The sequence below is a fragment of the Crassostrea angulata genome, chromosome 6 (genome assembly GCF_025612915.1).
Source record: "Crassostrea angulata isolate pt1a10 chromosome 6, ASM2561291v2, whole genome shotgun sequence".
NCBI classification, from domain to species: Eukaryota; Metazoa; Mollusca; class Bivalvia; order Ostreida; family Ostreidae; genus Magallana; species Magallana angulata.
The window spans coordinates 18,940,352-18,962,383 of record NC_069116.1 but is presented as its reverse complement, the minus strand read 5'-3'; the positions used below and the strand labels follow the sequence as shown (position 1 = coordinate 18,962,383).

Sequence of the window (22,032 nt, the reverse complement as noted above, 5' to 3'; positions counted from 1 at the left end):
AAAAAAAGGATTAAAATTTGATAAAATTTCAGTGGTAGAGTGAACAGGGCTTCAGCTTGAGTTGTCGTCCTTTTCATTTGGTTCTTGACTGAAAGAGCGATAACGTTGATAAAACAGAAATTATGTGATCTTACTCTTTATTGTTTACATTTTCCAGTGTCTTTGTCTGAGATAAAACTACGAATCAATTTTGTAATGTATAGTCCAATACATTTCATCAAAGGCTATTTAAATATTGAATCGTACAACTGCTGAAAATTATGTAACAAGTAATAGGGAATCATTCTTTAAATATTAAAAGAGCTGATCACCTCATATTACTCAAAGAACGATTCTTACGGATTCCTTAGATAAATCTGTAGTTTATATTGCATAAAATCAAGAGCCAAAGCTCCTTAATTTTCTTATTTAAGAAATCAATAGTTTTATTCAACCCATATCTTTCGAATGGTATACATATGGAACCTTATTCTCTTGAATTTGTGACACTGGTATTTAGCTGACTAATGCGGATTATTATTACTAAGTGATCTTGGGGGGTTTGATTTCAAGAACAAAATCTTAGAGCATTGTTCAAAAACACTGTTAAGAACAAAATGACCTCGGCTTTCATTTCTGTTTAAATGTCTTGAAGGGTTATACGATACTTTCCAAGGTTCCTAATAGTACTATAGCGATCTAAAATGCGAAATTTCCTTTTTTGATCAAAATTTTTTTTAAGTTTCTTTCTGCGACAAATTGATCTAAAGCAGGCATTATGCCAAAATACAAGCTGACCTATTTTGACCTCAGAGGAAGAGCTGAGCCCACAAGATTGCTCTTTATCGTGGCGGGAGTTCAGTTTGAAGATGAACGGATCGGACAAGAGCAATGGAAAGCCATCAAGCATAGTAAGTACATGTATATCTTGCGTTGTTTTTATTAACTCGATCCCAGAACACATACTTAACTATAAAAGACTTAAAGCGATTACTGTAGTACATTGATATTTGCTTGTGTTTATCCCAAGCCAGTAAACTCTACAAAGAGGCTCGTAGCCCGGGGGCCTGCTTGTCCCCCCCCCCCCAACACGCACACACACTCCCCACTCCCCATTTTTCCTCGCAGGAAACATTTTTCTTAAGTTTAATTGAAAAATTGAATTATAATAGAGTTGGCTCCCTTATTTCTTGGATAAAGAAAATGAAATGAAAATGAGGGAATTAAGAGTGAAATTGAAGTTATATGTATACTACGCTACCCCCTTTTTGTACTTTTTGGATAAGTCTGCCCCCCCCCTCCTCCCCCCTCCCCCAAATTTCGACGCTACGTGCCTGTATAGTTCAAAGAATTCTACATCTGAAAGGGTTGTTAGTTCAGAAATATCAAAGAAATAGAGTTATTGCTTTTTTTGGTAGAGGTCCCAGGGAATTCGCTGCCTTTTTTGTCTGTTGATGGTGTGGTTGTATCACAGAGTATGACAATCAACAGGCACTTAGCAAGGATATTTGGTGAGTTTGTCTAAGATTAGAAAGGCTTAAAGATATTTTGGTAAATGGCATTATTTAATTTAAAACATAAATATAAAAACATGTACTTTATAGTTTAGTTTCTATTGAAGGTTAGAATTTTATTTGTTCACAGGTTTAGATGGCGAGTCGTTGTCTCAGAAACTAAAAGTAGACGAAATAGTTGAATACCTTGTTGCAATGAAAAACAAGATGGTGGAATTACCGATGATGAGTGATGACCCAGTACGTCTGTCCTCAAAGACGTTGTGGTAGTTAAAGTAACTCTTAATTTCAAGTTAAACATTATTGGTTTTCAAGCTAAATCTTTGTTCTTGACTTCCTCTCCTTGGTTCATTAAATTCTTCAAATCAACAGAATCCTTGTTATCGTTATACATATGTATATCACTTGTGACAGATTATGTAAGTACCTATTTAGCTGCTAAGTGTACGTATATTGACACAGATGTTCTAGTATTAAGTTTTACAGTTTACATTTTACAGAGAACTCAGGCAAGGGCTGAGGAAATCCTAAAATCTTTCAAAGAGTTAATGATGAAAGCCTGCACTTTCATCGAAGCACAGATTCAACGGAACATGAAGGAAGGAAATGGATTTGCTGTTGGAAATCGAGTAAGCCTTTTAAGGTCTTCCAAAACAATAAATCCTGATTATGCTATAAAGAAATTTGACCTAATTTGGCATTTACGATCCTTTTTACTTGTGTTTCAGTTGACTTTTGCTGACATCATGATTTTTGAAGCATTTGAGAATATTCTAGCGACCAATATCAACGCTCTTGATAAATGTGTTGGAATAGTGAAGTGTCGTTCTAAAGTGGCCAATATGCCTCGCATCAAAGACTACCTCTCCAAAAGAAAATACACCAGTTTCTGATGTAATGGAGGCTGTGATTCCACGTTTCCTAAAATATTCTTGCGTGTTTGATGATTAATATCCTTAGATGTGACGAATTAATGATGGGCAGAAAAACAAGTTTTAACAATATTAACATTTTCGAGGTTTCACTGTCCGAGATAACACTTCAAGTTCATCTTCAAAGAACAAGGAGGGAACTAAATCACTTGATTCACCTCGTAAACAAAACCGACTAAAATCAAACTAAATGTGTTAATTAACCACAAGTTTGCATTTAAAGCATGTAAATTTAGTATGAATAATAAACATGCACCTTTCAAAACACACGTTTGTACCAAAATCTTTCTTTTTTTTTTCTTTATTCAGAGTAGCGTTTACATAATTAAAAGCACATTTATAATGCATTTCTCTAATTAATCTTCATATTATTATACGGGTTTTTGAATCACTTACAGGTACGACGAGCTGTACTTACTTAATTTATTTAAGCTCACTACAGCTTAAAAATATGTTAGAAATAAACAGAAAACTATTTTAATTATTCTGAAGGCTATAATTTGCAAAATTACAATAGAAGCAAGCTTGTATCAGGAGGTTTTAGTACAGTCATTACGTTTCGTTACGTGGGTCAGATAGAAGCTCTCAAAAACGAAAAAGGGTAGATCCAATTTCAAGAATGTATAAAGACGAAATTCTTCGTCATGAAAGTGAAGAATGTTGTGAGCAAAATTATCATTTAAAAAGGGAAATGCCAGTGTGAGAATGCCTCGGGTATCATACCATAAAAGTAGGGCTATATTTTGGAAGTTTGGATGATGGGATTTCAATCTCACAATGAACATGTGAAAATAGAAAAATGTGAAAAAAGAAAACATTAGTGAACTGAAACGGTGAGCAATGTAGTCCATGGGCCTTTCGTTTGATCTGCCTCTGTCAGCTTTATTAACACATTTATATCAAACTCTCCCTTTTCTGAGAAAAATTTATTTGTAAAAATCTAGATATTATTGTTACAAAGCAACTACAAATATATCAAAGCATTCAATTAAAAGTTTTAAAAAAAGACATTTGACTATGCAGATTAAAACAACAGGTGTTCACAGTAATACTGTCTCTAACTAATTAACGACTTTAATGACTAATTAGTCACGGACTCGTTGACAATAAAAAACTTTTAATAAGTAAAAGACAATACTGTGAAAAGATAATAAATCTTTCCACATTAATTTATTCATGCCTTATTTCATCCCTAGGGAGATTATGACAAAATATATACACAAGAATTGCAAGAAATCAGCAAACATCACAAACATATGTAAATAAATACATAATAAGAAAATACATGTACTAAAAGGAACAAAGAAAACGAAACGAAAATGTGGTTAATAAACATATATATACACGTACCTGTAATAGTCTAGAAACTGTTTCATCTTACAGGGTAGGAATGGGAATTAAGCGTCCTGTGTATGATAACCTGTATGATAGAGGAGAGTTCTGTTGTAGTGGGCTGCACATGCACGTACAAGGTGAAAAGAGTTGTCTAAGTGAATGGATTGGTTGGCAGTCGGGTAGAGTCATTTAATAAATCGTGTTCGGAAAGCCCGCTTGTTTCTGTGCGCATGTGAAGGTCAAAGAAATGTGTGATTGTATTCCACCACCACGTATTTCTAAGTTCCAGGGTATGAACTATGGCAAAAAACATCAACAAAAATACGATTGCATCATAATCACGTATGCGGCTGTTCACTAGCGATACAATGCATATTTGTACTGAGTTTTGCGATGAATTTACAGAAGCTAATTTCGTCGGGGTTTGTTGGTAGTTTCCATATTGAGGCTGGTGGATTTTTAAGAAAAAATTTTCGGAAGAAAGAAAAGTCAGGATCATTAGACATCATTAGACATGCGTCTCTCTCTCTCTCTCTCTCTCTCTCTCTCGTGAGATTATTCAACTGCTTTTCTAACATTTTCCCCAGGGACTTTTGTTTGGAAAGCTTCTGTTGCCCAGTCAATTCTGTAGTTAGAACATCAGATTGTAAAGTTGTAGGATTGATTTTATTAAGTCAGGAATGAACCTTTTTTTGGTTTGTTTGACATTTCATGTGAAAATGATATCAAACGAGTTTGACGGAGTATTACAGTCCAATCGACATAATCTTCCAAAGAAGAGTAATTTTCGAGTGTCATTTTCTGATATTTTTTGAAGAACGTTGAAGAGTGATTCAGATATGTCAGATCTACATAGTATACAAAGATCGAGCGAAGTTTTGCAAAAAACTGCTGGGGTGTCACCTTGTCGAAGGCCTTGGTACTTAGAAAACCATCTTGATTGTTTTAGATTAACCACGGCGGTGCAAACAGCAGTGTGTGGCAGTTTTGAATCAGAGATTATATTTTGATAGTGACGCCAAGTTTGAAAAGTTTAAATAGAAGCCCATTTCTCCACACAGTATCAAAAGCGTTACTAGTAGATGTACCTAAGAAAATGACGAAAATGTTGTTGTTGTGTTCAGGATTAATATTGTTTCTTGCAGATCAAGGATGAAGTTAAGCAACCGCAATTTTCCTGAAAGCCTTGTTGAGAGTTTGGAAGATCTGCATGATGTAAGATATGCTCTATTATGCGTGAAAGTATTAATTTTTTAAGAATCTTGAAGATGCATGACAGCAAGGCCTCTAGTCTGTAGCTTTTGCAAGCGTCATTTGGTTTGTCTCCCCTTTTGTATATGGGGATAATTAGTCCTTCTTTCAAAACAGTGGGGGTTTTGCCGATGAGTAAAGAAGCTTTAGGGTGCGGTTTTTTTCAGTGCCACCTCCATGCTTGGTGTGTCCTTTTGTAATTAAATCGTAACTTGTGGCTTATCGTAACTTCAAAAATTCCAAGACTGACGTCATTTCACCCACTGTAATTTCACCAGCTGATAATCTTAAAAATCGTGTTCACATAATATTGTAACCATGGAGATTTTAATGGACCTTTGTTTTTTCTGCCTGTCAGCTTTATTCACACATTTATATCAAACTCTTCTTTTTCTGTGAAACATGTATTTGAAGAAATCCAAATAATAATGTAATTACAAGACAAATTCAAATATATCATAGCATTTCATTGAAAGTTAAATAAAGGACATGAGACCATGCAGCATAAAACAACAGGTGTACACATTAATACTGTCTCTTACTAATTAACATTTCAAATGACTAATTAGTCATGGACTAATTGACAAATGAAACTTTTAATCATAAAAGATAATACTGTGAAAAATTAATTAATCTTTCCACCTGTTCTGTTTTGAATTTGGATGAAGGTTACCTTTGTAAGTTTTTTTTTTACTGTTTTGAAAAGAACTTGATGGTTTATAGTTTTGCACTAAATTAAACTGTCTTATTATTAAAAAAAATTCATTACAACTAATTTACCTTTTGTTTTTGAGAGTTTTATGGCATAATCTACATATGTTTTTATTATTCAAACATAAAACCGTTTAGCATGGGGTTTAAAAATAAAACGACAGCTTTGAGTGATCTAGTTTTCTTTTATAAATAATTCTCACAGGATATTGGGTCAAATTAACGTCAACTAAAACTCTGTTCTCCTTTCTTACAAACAACACACAGACCCAGTGACACACAGAAATACACGTACAAGTTATGAGCCGGACACTCGTACAATGAAATCACATCAGTTTGTGGTCACTTTTTCGTAAGTTCCTGAAGCTGTGCCTGCTTTGCGTACGTTCTGTTCATAGCGTTATTCACAGACTGGGAGGTAGTTTCCATGGGACTGGATTGTGTATGAGAGTCTCTATATGTACGAACACTGCCCACTGTGTCCGTTTTACCGTCCTCTGTTTTGCCCAGAAACCTTATTTTCTGGGACTCTGTGAATTTGCTATCAATGCGATGGTGTTGCTTTGGAGAAAGATGTACACTCCTCGATGATGACATCACTTCTTGATCTCTCAGAACTTTGGCCTTCACGAAAGGCCTCGTGGTCGTGTCCCCAACAAGGGGTTTATATCCAAGGGAGCCAAAGCCAGCAAATTCGTCGGAAGGTTTCGAAATGCTGGGAAGTTTTGGATACGGAAACAAAACCAAGGAGCGCTGATACATGGCATGATCCTGTAAACTATCCCACATTGTGTTCTTTTGAGGCTTCATCTTCAACAAATTAATCAACAAAATCTGTGTGTCGTATCATAGACTCCCAACTTGGTTTAACATTTAATCCATGTTGTCTTTATGAGCGTCCACCGAGATTTTGGTCTGGTCAAGTTTAAGGAAAAGTCAGTAGAGAATAAGAAGATTAAGACTGACCGTCAATACTTTAATCTTGTACAGTTTATGCAATCAATTCATAATCAGACCTTCGGTCCCTCATAATAGTACAATACAGCCGATTTAATCGGAAGAAACAAAAGTTTTGTTTTCCTTTGCTTCCACTTCATTTTGCAGATATTCAAGAAAGCAATACAAATATTGATGACGCCATCCACCCTCCCCCACCAAAAAAACACTCATTTAACATTTCATTTACTAGTATCATGCTCAAGATTTCTGTTGAATCGATTAATTTCTTTTGTGATATTTTCCATATACATATTAATTTTATAACTCATTTGATGTAAGGGGAGGGAGTTCAACAAAACTGCCATACTACCAAAGCTTTTCTAATTCTTAATGGAAAGATATATATTTATGATAACAATGATAACAATGAATCACCATATTTACAAACGATAACCAAATATCTGTTTCAGATGTAGTACAATTTATTGATAAAAAAAAAATAACTTAAAAAACAGCAACAACGGTACATGGGACACAGATGATTCTGCAGGATACAGTAGAATGTAGTGCAGAGCAGCAATATAAAAGGACGTTAAATTCATCAAGACAGTATCGATATTGAATAACAGCCAGTCACTTTCTTCCAGTCACTTATGTAGGTCCGATAGACAAAAGAAATTAATTTTTTCAAATATTTTTTTTCAAAACTTGTATTGAAGCTGTTTATATGTTGTCTAGTTCAATGGCACGACAAACCCCCGCAAATTCTTCATCTGCAACACTTAATTAAACGGCACTGGTCACATCTCAACGCGGGTTGAATATTCTCGATGGGACTTAAAATCAAACGACTTGTTCAATCTTGAATTTCCTCTTGTGCTTTGCGTGGAATTGCTTTTTTGCTTTTGCAGTTCACATCCTTCAAGCTGAGGCAACACAAAAATACATACAAGAAGAATTATTTCCCCAAAAGCTTTGCTCCAGTTACAGTTTAAATGAAGCGGTTGGCAATGATAACCATCGATCTAGATTCTTCCAAATATATTTTAAAGTCAAGAGACTCACAATCGGAAACAATGAATTTGAAAAAATGGCACAAATAGCACTTGTGAGTAAACGTTCAGTGGAGTTACTTCCTTATCATCTCCCTCAGTTTGGCTTGTTTCCCGTAAGTCCTATTCATGTCGCCAGTTACTTTTTGGATGGAAGTAGTCGACAGTTGGCTGACGTCGGTACCATGTACAGGTCGGTGAGACGCGTTTACCCGACCCAGTTTCTTCTCTATTTCTGTGTCGGAATTATACATTCCATTACGGTTTAAAGATTCAGAAAATCTAGCGTTCTTTCGATTTTCTACTTTTCCGCTTATATTGGTATCACTCACAACAGGGTTATTAGGAAACTCTCTCAGTAGCTGAGCTTTGAAAATAACTCTTTCGCCAACTAATGGCTTATATTCATAGGACGAATGATTCGAACTAAAAGTATCCAACGTTTTGGCACGTTTTTGTGGTGGAAAGAACACGAGAGATCGTGCGTAGTTCTTACTAACAGTACTACAATCAGATCCTAAGCACCGGTCATCCAAAGAGTTAGACCCCATTTCATGTAGGTTTGTGCTGCTCTTGTAAAACCACTTTGGTGCCGGTTTCAGCGATCGCTTGAGATGTTCTGATGTATCAGCAAAATCCTGTTTGTTCGTGGACACGAATGTTGAGGAGGGCAGTGTTGAAGCAGGTGCTTGAAATTTCAGCGAGTTTCTCCTCTTTTCAGACACGGGTCTAAAATGGTAATTTGATCTTTTCACCTTTTCTGCCACTTTCGATTTGTTCTTATAGTCAAAGTTTGTGTCTGGAGCAAAGGAAATTTTGACGGGAGAAGCTTTTGGCACGTATCTAACAACCGTATCCACCGGGAAATCTGTATTAGTGGGATATCTCACGTACACCGATTCCGGGGTACTAGTATTTCTCGTTCCGGATTTCAAGTCAGCCGAAACTTGGTTATATACAATTGAACTAGTCATTGTAAATCCACGAACCTCTCAGTCTTACATATGTTTAAAATCCAGTTTGTAACTCTAACTAAAAATATACTTAGTCCGTCTATTACGATGAAGGCATGCGAGTGGGTTGATACGCAATGAAAAGAAATACCACCACCTTAAATGCATAAAAGATATCTTCAGGTGTACTGAAATGGAAAGCGCTGTTTGTCCTGATTAAAAGTGTTCATTCTTCGTCTATATAAAGGTAATTAATTTCCCTGCAGTGAAAGCTGCGGTTTCATTCATTCCTTGCAGCGAGGGGTATCTCCAGATATTAAGTTGAAGAGATTTAATAAAGTATTAGAGACTGAATGAAAATCTAAATATTTTAAAACGCTTGAACATTCACTAAATAAATATTCGCTTTTGTTCTCAAATGAGATTAAAGGAATTTAGATATGCTTCAAACAATTAGCCTGGGCGACCCAAAGCCAGCGAGGGAGAAATAAAGGGACCAATCTGGGGTGACAGACTTAACAACGTAATCTGCATGGCATTGTTACAAAGCAATACACAAAACATTCAATCATTTTTATTGTAACTCTTTATGTACCTTCCATTGAAGATTTTCAATAACGTGCACGATAAAATCTGTAATTATTCAATTCACATACACACACACAAAACAAAAAAACGAAAAAAAAAATAATCGCACGTACAATAGCTTACAGTCAATAATTGTCCACACTATAATATACGCAGATTTTAAAATTAAAAAACTCAAATGCATAAATCAATGATCGACATTAAACAAGAGTAACTTTAAATCTAGTAATGATATTAATTAATATGTTCAAAGTTCGATATGTTTAGTTACTAGCATACAGTCCTCTTAATTTTTTAAACTATTTATAGAATCATTTGGTGAGAACAAACAAAATTAAATCATTTTCTATTGAAGCATCAATTATCAATAGATGTGTGGGTCAAAGTTTGAATTTTGAGATGTTCCTCGTTATAGATTTAAACTCTTGATCAACTCTTGGAGAAAGTGGTTTCTATTGAGGATGTAAGCGACTAAAGCGTTGCGTGGCCGCTTCATTGGAATAAAACAGGTGAATCTGTCAACACATACTTACATTCTTCAAACACATATGGACATATATACAATCATATCCGCATTTCTATTCCTTTTCATGAAGATTCAAACTATATTTTGAACATTTTGGTCACATGCTTTTCAATATTTTTGATAGCTTATCTCTCACTACAACCCTTTTAATTACATATTTCAAGCAAATAAGAAAATTTCATGTACAGTCAATTAAAAAAAGACATGTAGAGCACCTAAAATGACTCCGCCACATAAATATTATTTGACATCTAGTTTTTGAACACATTTGTGGGGTTCATAGAACCAGTATCTCTGAAATGTGAATTTTGGTCACAAAATAACACAGCAAGCACATTGCGAGTTTTCCTCTACCGGGTTGTCGTATATTCGCATTTCTCCCTTATTGGTCAAAGTGGCTTCTTTCCTAGAATAGAATGCCAAGGGAAACTCTCAAAGAAAGAGAACCTCTATGATTTTAGTTTTTAAAGCTTTTAATAAAACATAGCTTATAAAGTGCATTCTTAAATTTTAGATGTTGGATTTATATATTTTTGGAATTGTCAAAATTCGTAGACTCTCTTCAGTACCTTTACTAGGTGGCATAATAGAAATCCTTCGTTTTTTCAATTTTTATTAAAGAAAATAACCTAGTCCTTAAATTGTAGACAACTGAACACAATCAATGCCCGAACTGACTATGTACTTATTGATCTTTAGAAAAAGATCCTTTGTTGTCAAAACCAAGGTCTCTTTCTTTTAAAAGAATAATCAAACGATTTCTTTTCTTTATAAAATGATATATAAGATGTCTGAATTCCTACATATCTATCCCTTTTACATCGATTTAATTGGTTTATATGTTAACCTTCCCCTTTCCCTTCTAAAACTAAAGCTCTAAAACTTGGCCTTTGCCTAGAAGTAATAAAGTACTCATTCAACATTTCTGTGTTGCTGGTTATTAGTATTTGTTACCGTAAAATTATTGATACTCACTCCAGTGCTTGTTTTTTTAATGTCTCAAGTTTTTCTATTTAAAGAAAAACATAAAACCAGTTATTTATTTTTTTTACATAATTGATACAATTCGTTTAGAAAAGCTGTAAACTTAAGTGTATATTCTTAAAGTATATATATATATATATATATATATATATATATATATATATATATATATATATATATATATATATATATATATATATATATACACTATCGATAAGGACATTTAACAACATTTATAACGATCTAAAGAGCATGTATATTGACTTGAATTGTTGTTTTAATTATTATTTGATTAATAATACACACCCATATTCCTGATCCTTGTTACTTTCATGTTTTCATAATCTTCACACTGGGGTATTTTATTGCTCCTATAAAAGTAATAAGAGAACAATATTAATTCGATTGGACAGTCCTATTGGAAAACATGAAAGTATGGAAACTTGTTTATAATACTGTGAAAAAAAAATTAGTCCTTACTCTCTACTGCCTGCAACCTCCTGGCATTTACATTTTATGTTCGGATTGGCTAAAATAATATATGACTAAATTTATTTTTATCTCTGTTAATTAATATGTTTCAGAAACATGATAAGAAGAGTGAAGTAAATGAATAATGTATCAATTAAATTAAAGAAGATATTTTATGAAAAAATTAAGATTTACAAATTCAGTTTATGTACTGCAACCTGTTTTTATTCTTGTTTAAAAAAGAAAAGCCTCTTATGTTATATATGTACATAAATGTACATGTAAATGTTAACCTCTTCAAGTTTTACCTTTGAAAATGAAACAGTACAGTATACTTCTCTTAATTTTTACCATTTAATTGACATTTCATACATCTCTTGTCTGTCATTAGAATATACCCCCCGTGAACACCTCTCGAATTTTCTGCTTGGCTCGAACTTAGAAAAGAAAGAATTCGTAAGTATAGTGCATTAGGTTGGTTATTTAAATAGAAACTAACAAGAAAGAAATCTAATTTTGAGTACCTCTTGTCTTTAGGAACATTTTCATAGATATCACCTGTAATGAATATTACACAATGCGATTTCAAACAATCTGAAATCCTCTATAGATAAGATGAATGTTTAAAAGACATATGAGACCAGACCATTATGCAGTAACTAATCTTTTTAGTAAATATAGAAATCTTTAATTCGTATAAATATTGATGAAATCAAAACAGAATTATTGCAAAATTAAATTTAAAAGTGCAGGATTTGAGTCGTACCATCTTCCATATTAGTTCTTCATGCTGATTTTCCCTTCACTGTGTAAATAGCTTTCAATGATAACAACAAACAGTTGTTTTCGTCCTATTGTTCAATTTTGTACTTTCTTAAACACCTTGTTTCCTCATTGACATTTTTCACAATATATGTATACCTGAAATATTAGTAAAATATAAATAAAAAGGAACGGCAACTCTTAATGAATGCAATTAAAGAGGCATGGTCACGATTTTGGTCAAAAATTATTTTTTAGATTTAAGTGTTTACAATGCTTCAGTAAGGCATTTTAAAAAGGCAACCAAAATTTAAGTGTCATTTGTTAAGTTATAAGCGAGTTACAGAGCTTTCAATTCTTCGCTATGTAAACAAAGCTTTTGTTTACATTTTGAATGTTGAAGTGAAAATTTCTAGTTTTTAACACAAAATGAATGTGTTAATCGTTAGGAACTGTTAATTCATGCTTAAAATGAATGAGAAGATAGACAAATCAGTTTAAAATAGATTTTTACTGGTATATTGAACCCATGTAAACAAAAACAGGGCACGAGCCCTGTTCACATGACGAAGAATTGTGAGCCCCGTATCTTGCCTAAATCTCAACGACTGTCACCCAAATTTCATTTGATCATTAAAAATGCATTCATAAAGCATTGTAAATAATAAAAACAGAAAAATAAAATTTGACCAAAATCCCTTTAAAAGGACATGGTCACGATTTAGCTCAAGTTCTATTTTTATTATGTACAATGCTTTAGAAATGCATTTTGTGATGATCAAATGGAATTTTAGAGCCAGTCGTAGAGTTATAAGCAAGATACAGGGCTCTCAATTCTTTATCATGAAAACAAGGCTCGTATCCTGTTTTTGTTTATATAGGTTCAATGTACCAGTAAAAAATCTTTTTCAATGTAGTGTGTCTATCTTCTTATTCATTTAAGGCATAACTAAACAGTTTCTAACCTTTTCATTTTAAATCTAAAATTGGCATTTTCACTTCAACATTCAAAATATAAACAAAAGCTTTGTTTACATGGCAAAGAATTGTAAGCTTTGTAACTCGCTTGTAACTCAACAAATGACACTCAAATTTCGGTTGCCTATTATAAATGCTTTACTGAAGCATTGTAGACATTAAAATCAGAAAAATAATTTTTGACCAAAATCGTGGCTTCTTGGTTTTTTGAAAAATTGAATCATCTATTGAGCAAAGTAGGGAAGCCCTTTATTATATAATTACCTGTATGTTATACAACTGTGTAAACCATAAAGCTATATGATCAAGACGTTGCCTATTAATTCTTCACCTCCTAATATTATAGATATTTGTGCTATACTACCATGTACATATAAAATTTTGATATTCGGACAGACGTTTACAATGATTTACACAGAATGTCTTTGAATATCGTCTTTCCTGTTAATTGCAAAACAGGAAAACACAAGGTATTCTGGGTGCTATATAATGAAATTTGTTAATAGAAGTTCTTAATAATAATAGTACAAGACCCAACTGAAATCTATAAAAAATCAACAAGGTCTTTTTATTTTCCTTGTGAACTGTCTTACGCAATCAATCGGGATCAGGTATTATGAAATGGGTTGCTTTGGCCAGGACAGGAAATCCAAATTCAAAACACCTAATGTACAGGAAAACAGTCGGTGTTGCTGCAAACATGTATCTAGCTTTTCTATTATCATTTTATCATTTGATATATGCATGTATAATTCAATCTCAGGGTGTGTTATAATGTTGTGCTTTTTAAACATGTTGTTTTTTTCATTAAAGATAAAGATATAATCATATATAAGTAATTTTCTTAAAAACTCAATATAAATTTTGTGTATTGTAGTTCAATTTCTCTGACAATAAGCAAGAAATTCTTGAATGAAAGCGAAATCTACATACCTTGATTCCAAATGCGGTTTATGTAATTTGTAGAATTTATTTTTCCACTTGATTTTAAAGCATATGTTGAAAATTTATATACTTCCGGATGATAGTGTTGATAAGTCGAGTGAACAGCGAAAAATCATCTCAATTCATTTATGTCGGAAAACGGGAAATGAGCGACGGGGAAGTGATTGAATCGTGATCTCTATTTTCCTGAAATTGAGAGATTAAAGCTAATTCAAGTTTTGAAAAAGCTGGATTAGTTTCACATATTTAAAATAAAACTTTTTTTTTTTTAAAAATAATTATTGTTATAATGACTAAAATGATATAACATTTTTAAGAACTATAAGAAAATATATTTGCGAAACATTAAACGCCTTCACCGTGGTTTGATGAATAAGTTTCTGACTTTAATCTTCAGTAATGTGACAAATTGTTACATTAAACTTTTGTAATTCAAAGAAATGAAAACTATAACAATCATGTGAAAGGTAGTGTTGAATTCTTTGAATTATAAAAATTTTAATGTAAGAAAAGTACTTATAATAAGGATTAAAAACACCAGCCGGGCGTGATCAATTTCAAATAAATTAATAAAAAAACATTCGTACCTTTCTTCATCTTCTGCCAGGTATCCTGCGCATTGGTGAATTTAATGTTGATACTATTACAGGAAAGGTATCCAAAGGCAGTTTTGATCCACAGCATGATCTAGGGTAATTGTCCAGTCTCCGGCAAGCTTTAATTGTGTCAAGTGTTCGTATATCTTATATATATTTCATCTGTTCTATATGTTTTATATAAAAATCAAAAGAAAAACTAAGCAGTGTTGTACAAAGGTGTATCACAATGTTTAACATGATTTGATAAAAAGAATATAGAAAATGTTTTAGTCATGTAATTAATTGACTAAAATAAAACTTGGCTCATCGATAGCTGCTAAACTTTGTATAAACCTTATAACCATTGATCAGGTTGACTAATTTTTTTTGTGTTTGACTTTTTATAAAGAATATATTTTCTGACATTAACAGATATTCAGTAAAGAGGAAGGAATATGAGGATTTCATTGAAAATAACTTTGAATACTGGTAGGATATCAGCAATTTTGTTTGTTTGTTATTAATTAGTTGTTTGTTTTGTCCAATTGTTTTCTATGTTTGTTGAAGGAATAATTGTTTAATAAATAAGTACATATACATATACAATGTATATCAAAGTACTAGTTATTGAATTTTAATAAAAAAGAAGGGAAAGGGATACTCATTGCAAAATACTACTGTTGCACGGATCGTGTGCCGAGTCCTAACGACACATATTTATCTGCCAAAACTATGTACTAAATCAAGTTTTCTACATGCACTTCCGGATTTTCCCCCGTGCAGTGAGTAAGACAGTTCGTCCTATAAAATCTGGCCAGTGTCAGGTCGGTATTTGAAAGTTTCATTGGTTCCGCTGCCAGCCATCTTGTTCAGGGTCAAATAGGTCATAACACTTTGACCGAGAAAAAAGACCCGCGTTAAAAAACATCCCGAAGGCATATGTTCATTTGCCGTCGCGAAGCGATACACCGGACCCTTGTTAAAAAGATGTATCTATATACTAAAATACTTAATCATTCACATTGTTACGTAATGCTTCGCAATCAAAAGCGCATGGATGGCACTTGGCTCACCTTGTCATGAAACCTTTCTTTCCCAACTCTCAGTGTTATATGCTTACACCGACATGTATTTACCGTCCCAACAGACCCGTTTATATACCTTCATATTATAGTTTTCGGCCCCCTTTTTGGAGAGGTACGTGGGGTTAGGGCTGGGTTGGGTGTACATAGAAGTTGAGATAAAGGAAGATGGTTTGTCTTTTCATTCTTTAAAACATTAGTGCTGACTCTAAGGAAATGGGGTTCTGGTAGGCTTAGAAAAAAAATCATTTACAGGTAAGCTAAAATCTGTTTTATTGCATAAACTAAGGGTAGACCATTGTCGATAATAAAGTAAGACATGCCACTAGTTAAACAGGTGATAGTTTCATAATGTTGGCTTAGAGCAAGGAAATATACCGACCCTGTTCGTGTTGGGTAAAATTCTCAAAACGTGGGAGTTTGTTTAAATAACAATATGCATTTTGTCTGTCCTATTAAAAAAACAGGAAAATAATTATGTTTTAAGTGCCTTTTAGCATTTTATCGTATTCATATTTAGAATTAATTGCAAAAATCTGTGATGGGTAGAGTAAATGTATTTTAATGATGAAGAAAAACACCCAATTAATGACTGCACGGAAATTTAGAATAAAGAGCCGGAGCAAGTCGTAACTTTCGGGGTAGAACTTTGTATCATACTTGGTCTAGTTAAAGAATGGTCAGTGATTTGATAGGAAGGTCATTTAGACTAACACTAATTATATATGTGTCTCGTTTCGCACTTTACTGGCGAAGGGATAAGAAATTGTGAGGCATCTTTATCGGGCAAGCGTAGACTGATCAAGATACACCTGCACGAGGATGTCATAACCGTTTTAATAAAAATTTGACGAGTTGACGTGGTTTTAGATCAATGATTTAACAGAAAAGAGAGTTTTTACTGAGTCAAATTATAAATTGTGACTAGTAAATAAAATAAATTTAGTAGGATTAAAGATGACTGCATAGTCCCCATTGTTGACCAAATATCTGAGAACAAACCTGGAACAATTTGAATGAAAGCGTTCAATCAAGTACATTTTCAAACAATTTTAAATAATTTTTTTGAAACATTATTTTTAAAGTTCCTTTTTTTCATATAATAATTCTTCTATAATCGGGAAAAACATTACAAATTTGTTGCAGAATTAAATTTTATTTTAGTATGTCCATGTCCGCACGGGCGTAATCTGTCAGTAAAGTGTGAAAATATAGACAGCAATGAATTGACGTTTTGTGTCATCATCAAAGGGTCACATCGGTACTCACCAGGATATGTATTCCAAACAAGGGGTGTTAGCCGAACGAGTGTAAATATTATACAATATCTTCTCCTCGTCAAATATAAAGACAAGACTATTTTTATCTAGTGACATAATTTCTAGGTGTAGAATTGCGGGAATAAAAATGAATGCAGTTTGAATAACGACACGGTTTCTTTACGAGACAGCTCTTGGGTCGCTTCCAGTTAACAGTGACTACATTGACGCACTCACTGACTATGATGTTGTAGTTTATGTTTGTCTAAACCTGATTTATGTATTGTATGGTCTATTTTTGTGCGATGTTGTTTATTAATTATGGTATAATTAGATCAAAAGTATGTTTACATGAATGCGCATTTGTGTATTAAATTGCCATTCTTTTTTCTCGGTTTAAACACGTCTTCTCATTTAAGAAAAATTCAAATAATGACTCGTTTTTTTAGAACAATATTTAATAAACATTTAAACTTAACAAAATATAGTCAGTATCATTAAGTAGATTTCAATTCAGAAAGAAATTAATGAGATAAAATGTAATTGCTATAGTAGACAATTCATCAAATAAATAATACAAACAACGAAATATACAACAACAAAAAATGATAAAGTTGTAGTTGCATAGTAAAGTCTTCACTGGAAACAACGTTATATTATTTTCATTTATTTTCTTATACGATATATTGGGTCACATCTAGCGCTTTATACTGGTTTGCGCTGTCAAGATAATATTCGCCAAATTCCTTTATTATCTATTGAACTTGTGCTTGATTTTTCAAGCAGCCCCTCCAAATGGGCAGTTTTTCCATTGCCAAGTCCATGGCTTGCAGAAAGTGCCATACGAAACTCATTCGTGCTCACGAGTACCTCTTCTGCTCTACGTCAACACAACTGCCCTAAGATGATCCCCAAAACTCTTGCTGACAATACAAACGCAGACAATACTTTTGCACTTCAGGGCAATTTGTAAATTATTCCTGCATAAAAATCTATTCTCGTCTCAGCTATTGTCAGCCCGAGCACATCTTTGTTCCCTGCAGTTGGCCCGCCATTCCCCTTGTAAAGAGTCACACATTTGACACAAAACATCCGCCAGTAGCACCACATGAAATGTATAGTCCCTATCTTTCACCGGCTTCTTGGCCCTCTGGGCCGACTTCTGGGTATTTGCTGCCCTCCTAGAGGATTCGACTATGCTAGACAGTTTGTCGATTTTTCTTCTGGTCACAGGTTTTTGTACAGTTCTACGCAGGGGCGGCAGTTTAGCCATTAAGGCCCGACTGTATTTTGATCTGGTGCTCGCAGGTATTCTTCTCGCATTCCATTGTCTGGAAGATGGCTGAAGAGTTCGTTGGGAACTACTACCGTATGCTCTCCGCCTCTGGGAAGGGTTGGAAACTACTGAGAGTTGCGGAGATCCCGAGGAAATCTGTCGTGTAACTGCTAAGGGAAAGATGATAAATATTTTAGTCTAACCGGTTTCTTTTATCTTTTCTATCACTTATTTAAACTAATTGAAAATAATAAAATAGTTGACAGAAGGTCAAATGATAACATCAGTTAATGGTCAAGTTTTTCGCAACATGTAAATTTTCTTACCTCGTCTTGCACTTGCATTTGGCTTAATGTGAAATCCAGAAGTTATGGTAACCATCCATACTAAGCACAACAGAGCCAACTTCATTTGCTTGTAGAAATCCATTTTGGGTGAAATGAAATCGAACAATTCAAAACAGCTGCTCTCACATTGCCTTTGTTTCAGGATGATTGAACCGTCCTTTCTGCAAGTTCTGGACAGCCAAAGGGGTCGAGGTATCGACGACAACTGCACCGCGGAGATTTTATGGTCTCTCCCCGTGTAACAACTGACACCTTTATCACAGACCGGGGTTCAAAGGCAGGTGATTTTTTTTCTTGGCCTCTCAGCAAAACGTTACGACAGATCATTGCCCGGCATGTCTATATTAGTCAGTGATCCATTTTAAGCCAGCAATACTTATTTTTATATCTGTATCTATAGGTACAGCGCTGTTTATAAGCCTTCTAGACAGTTAACTATCTCATTCATAATAAACGGCTTGACTCATTAAAATTTTGAACAAGCTATGTCGTCCAAAAAGTAGGAGCTTCTGTTGAAATGACATTTCCTGAAGGCTTACGAAACAAAGACGTCTGTCATTGCCAGTTACGCATACAAATTTGTATCGGTAAATTTAAGTTGTTTTTTTTAAATGAAAAGACTTGTAATTTGACAATGAATAGCGGAAGGAAGTTTGTTCTCTCTTATATACCTAAGGACTGATACACTTGCACAGGTGTGATGCAATGCGATACGAGATTAATTTCAATATTTTTTTATATAAATTACGTGTTAAGAGAGGCGTGGTTTTTTTTATGATAATAATTGTTTAAATAATATGGACAAATAAAATGGTGCAACTGCCTTTTGGTTTCTCAGAATAGTCAATTAATTACACTTATAAATCCCGAGTTAATTATTCGAGCTGAGGATCGGTTAACCTTAATCGTTAAATTCTACTAGTTAATTTACTGCTTTATAAAATAATGAAATAATAAAGTACATAATTCTCAGCTGCGGTTTTGTTTGATAATTTTAACAAATATGAAGAAAGAAATATGTCAAGTTTTGGTCGTAGTAAACCTTTAAGCGAAAAAGTTAATCATTTTATTTATTTAAGGTGGTACAGGACACTTGTCGATATTTATGTGGATAAAAGTAAATTAAAAGTAAAAGTGAATTATAAACAAAATACTTCCACCGGGTTAGAATTTTTAAATATTAAAATAATTGACCATTTTTTTTTTATTTTTGAAAAGGTAAAAATTATAAATTTATATAATAAAAATTATATATGCAATGGCCTACATTCGTAGTTTATATAAAACCCTTAAACACATAGCGCTACGCTGTTAGGTAACTCTTCTTGGAAAGAAAACATTTATAAAACTTTACTTGATTTTATTGCTTATATCGATAGGAAGAACATCATATTATGGAGGTGTCCCATACATTAACCAGCGCGCCAATAAAGTAAAATGGATTTTGATGCTAAATAATTGCACGTTTTTCTATTTGTTTCTAAAAATGTTTGAACGATGTGTTACACAAATTTTATTTTTAATTTAAAGTAGTTATCGCTCCGAGCTTTTATTTATGAAGTTAGTTCTTTTCTTTCTTTCTTTTTTTTTTTTACATTATTCTGAAAGTTAACCATGATAATGATACAAAAGTAACAAAACTTTACACCATACACTTTAAATGTACTTATTCAATATATGCATTGAAGATTAAAAGAAATGACCCTATGTGAAGATCATCCAAGTGTTTGTTATGTTAACAACCACTTGTAAGCGCTTTGCATTTCGGATTCAGTTTTCATTGCACCCATTGTCACAGCAAAATCAAATGGTTTGAAATTGGTTTCTTAGATTTTAAAAGGATGAATGTTTGATATAAAAATCGACGATAGTGTATAACTGGAGCACGTTAGAGTACTAGTCAATCATCTAACCCCAATGTGTTGACCTAGATTTTGTTTTTTGTCGCATACCGAAGAACCATTTGGTGGTCAGTAGACATCTTCTAGCTTGGACAGCTCTGCAGCAGTAAAATATGTCCAAAAATCAACCCTGTCTGATTTTATAAAGGCGTAAATCCGATGATTGAGATGAGTACAGTATAGCGCGTTAAAACGGCTCTTTATGGCGACATGGTGACAATGTCAAGTGCAGGGTTACAAGTATTGTTGTCAAACACGTGTGTCATTTATGGCTACTTTAAAGACAACGAACTGGGTTTTATGGTTAATTTAGATTTTTATCCTTATAAATGCAGGTTTGTGCAAGGTACACTTGTCATGTTTTGAATTTATTTTCTTAAATATAAACTGCGTTTTTAAATCTTTCCTTTGTGTCTTTGCTCTTCCATAATGGTACAGACCAGACTTTGAATATTAGTATTATAATGTTTTGTAACTGTTTTGTTCAAACATTAATGTTGCATTTGATAAAGTATTCAATGTAAAGAAGTGGCATTTATCTGTTCCAAAATAACATTTGCAATGAAGAAAAAAAGTAACGATATTTTTTCTGCTTTATCGTTGACATGTCATTCACAAAAATTATTGGATTTTTGGAAAAGCTACACTCAAAGTACAGTGCTGTACTTCAAGGGTAGCTAAAACATCGCATTGACCCCCCAAAAACAGCAATATTTCTATAATATTGATTCTTAAGAATCACCAACGGTCAGTTATTTGATCGTGACATGTATACTTTTACATGTTAATCTATAAAAATAACTCATTGCTCTAAAGACTTTTATATCTCTCTACAATTGCAATTTTGTCCAAAATATTTATATATATAGTGTTGTATCTACATTTGTAATAAAATGTTAATTTTTTTACAAAAAAAAAATCCCCATTAGTCTCTTGAGTACTATATCTTTGAGTTGAAGGTCGTAACTTCTGAGTTCTTGAGTTTAAGGTCAACGAGTCCCAGAGTTCAAGGTCAACGTTAACATTGTAAAACATCGCTAATTCTGTCGCTATTTTGATGTCATAACTAATATGCACGAGGATTTTTTTAATTTATTGTATTCGATATCACCAATTTAAGTAGGTGATTTTGTAGCACTATCAATTTAGTTTTTAAATTGATTATAATTATCAACTTTTGGCTTTTGATCTAGTACAGTTATCAAGAACCATTTTAACAAAACCTTGGACTTTCGGTAGGACGTAATTATCTTTTTCTGCATCAAAACAAGTTAAAAATGACATTGGTTTCAAGCGAAATATTCACATATTGCGTAGTTTTAGCTCAAAAGCCAGACAAATCTTGGTTATTTCAAAGAGCCATGGCTGAGTGGCCAGCAATGAAATAGACAGGCCTACGTCACATGCTGTTTGACACACCTATTCAAAGTCCAAGCTCTTGTTAAAATTGTTCTATGTATCTTTTTATCGAATAGATGTCACCTTTTTTTAAATGCTAACACAACACACTAGAATAAATAATATCACTTATTAGAGAAGGGAATATTACAAATCTGACAAAAAGTAGTTGTTAGCTTTCGAATAGTTATAGAACCATTTTAACAAGACCTTGGACTTTCAGTGGAATGTAGCTATCTATTCTTTGCGTCAAAACAATATAAAAGTGACG

The 22,032-nt window shown here is 33.3% G+C and overlaps 3 protein-coding genes across 4 annotated transcripts; 1 reads left to right on the top strand and 2 right to left on the bottom strand.

Moving 5' to 3' along the window:
• Nucleotides 1-479: 479 nt before the first annotated feature.
• Nucleotides 480-2,696, top strand: LOC128188502 (glutathione S-transferase-like). The gene is made up of 5 exons (XM_052859595.1): nt 480-890; nt 1,398-1,490; nt 1,624-1,733; nt 1,994-2,122; nt 2,222-2,696. Exons 1-5 carry the CDS (start codon nt 758-760, stop codon nt 2,384-2,386), a joined length of 630 nt encoding a protein of 209 aa, XP_052715555.1. The 5' UTR covers nt 480-757; the 3' UTR covers nt 2,387-2,696.
• Nucleotides 2,697-9,259: 6,563 nt separating this feature from the next.
• LOC128188503 (uncharacterized) lies at nt 9,260-14,615 on the bottom strand. Its single transcript, XM_052859597.1, has 9 exons — nt 14,508-14,615; nt 13,909-14,106; nt 12,002-12,156; nt 11,760-11,793; nt 11,587-11,672; nt 11,245-11,293; nt 11,071-11,135; nt 10,756-10,789; nt 9,260-10,186 (listed from the first exon to the last, which is right to left on the bottom strand). Exons 3-9 carry the CDS (start codon nt 12,009-12,011, stop codon nt 10,093-10,095), a joined length of 372 nt encoding a protein of 123 aa, XP_052715557.1. The 5' UTR covers nt 12,012-12,156; nt 13,909-14,106; nt 14,508-14,615; the 3' UTR covers nt 9,260-10,092.
• Nucleotides 14,616-17,283: 2,668 nt separating this feature from the next.
• LOC128189142 (uncharacterized) lies at nt 17,284-18,869 on the bottom strand. Of its 2 annotated transcripts, none has more exons than XM_052860627.1 (2): nt 18,442-18,869; nt 17,284-18,282 (listed from the first exon to the last, which is right to left on the bottom strand). In XM_052860627.1, the coding sequence occupies exons 1-2, from the start codon at nt 18,542-18,544 to the stop codon at nt 17,843-17,845; spliced, it is 543 nt and encodes a 180-aa protein (XP_052716587.1). In that variant the 5' UTR covers nt 18,545-18,869; the 3' UTR covers nt 17,284-17,842. The 2 variants fall into 2 exon arrangements, with proteins under 2 accessions (XP_052716587.1, XP_052716586.1); XM_052860626.1 differs by having other exon boundaries at nt 17,284-18,285; nt 18,442-18,866.
• Between the last annotated feature and the right edge of the window lie 3,163 nt (nt 18,870-22,032).

What these genes read in the sequence shown, in the direction of transcription:
- LOC128189142 (XM_052860626.1), bottom strand. Translation starts at nt 18,544, where the DNA reads ATGGATTTCTACAAGCAAATGAAGTTGGCTCTGTTGTGCTTAGTATGG. An exon ending in AAATGCAAGTGCAAGACGAG is followed by an intron (nt 18,286 to 18,441) that starts GTAAGAAAATTT and finishes TCTTTCCCTTAG; the next exon opens with CAGTTACACGACAGATTTCC.
- LOC128188503 (XM_052859597.1), bottom strand. An exon ending in GAGGTTGCAGGCAGTAGAGA is followed by an intron (nt 11,136 to 11,244) that starts GTAAGGACTAAT and finishes TTACTTTTATAG; the next exon opens with GAGCAATAAAATACCCCAGT. An exon ending in AACAAGGATCAGGAATATGG is followed by an intron (nt 10,790 to 11,070) that starts GTGTGTATTATT and finishes TTCTTTAAATAG; the next exon opens with AAAAACTTGAGACATTAAAA.
- LOC128188502 (XM_052859595.1), top strand. Translation starts at nt 758, where the DNA reads ATGCCAAAATACAAGCTGACCTATTTTGACCTCAGAGGAAGAGCTGAG. An exon ending in ATGGAAAGCCATCAAGCATA is followed by an intron (nt 891 to 1,397) that starts GTAAGTACATGT and finishes TTTTTTTGGTAG; the next exon opens with AGGTCCCAGGGAATTCGCTG. An exon ending in GCACTTAGCAAGGATATTTG is followed by an intron (nt 1,491 to 1,623) that starts GTGAGTTTGTCT and finishes ATTTGTTCACAG; the next exon opens with GTTTAGATGGCGAGTCGTTG.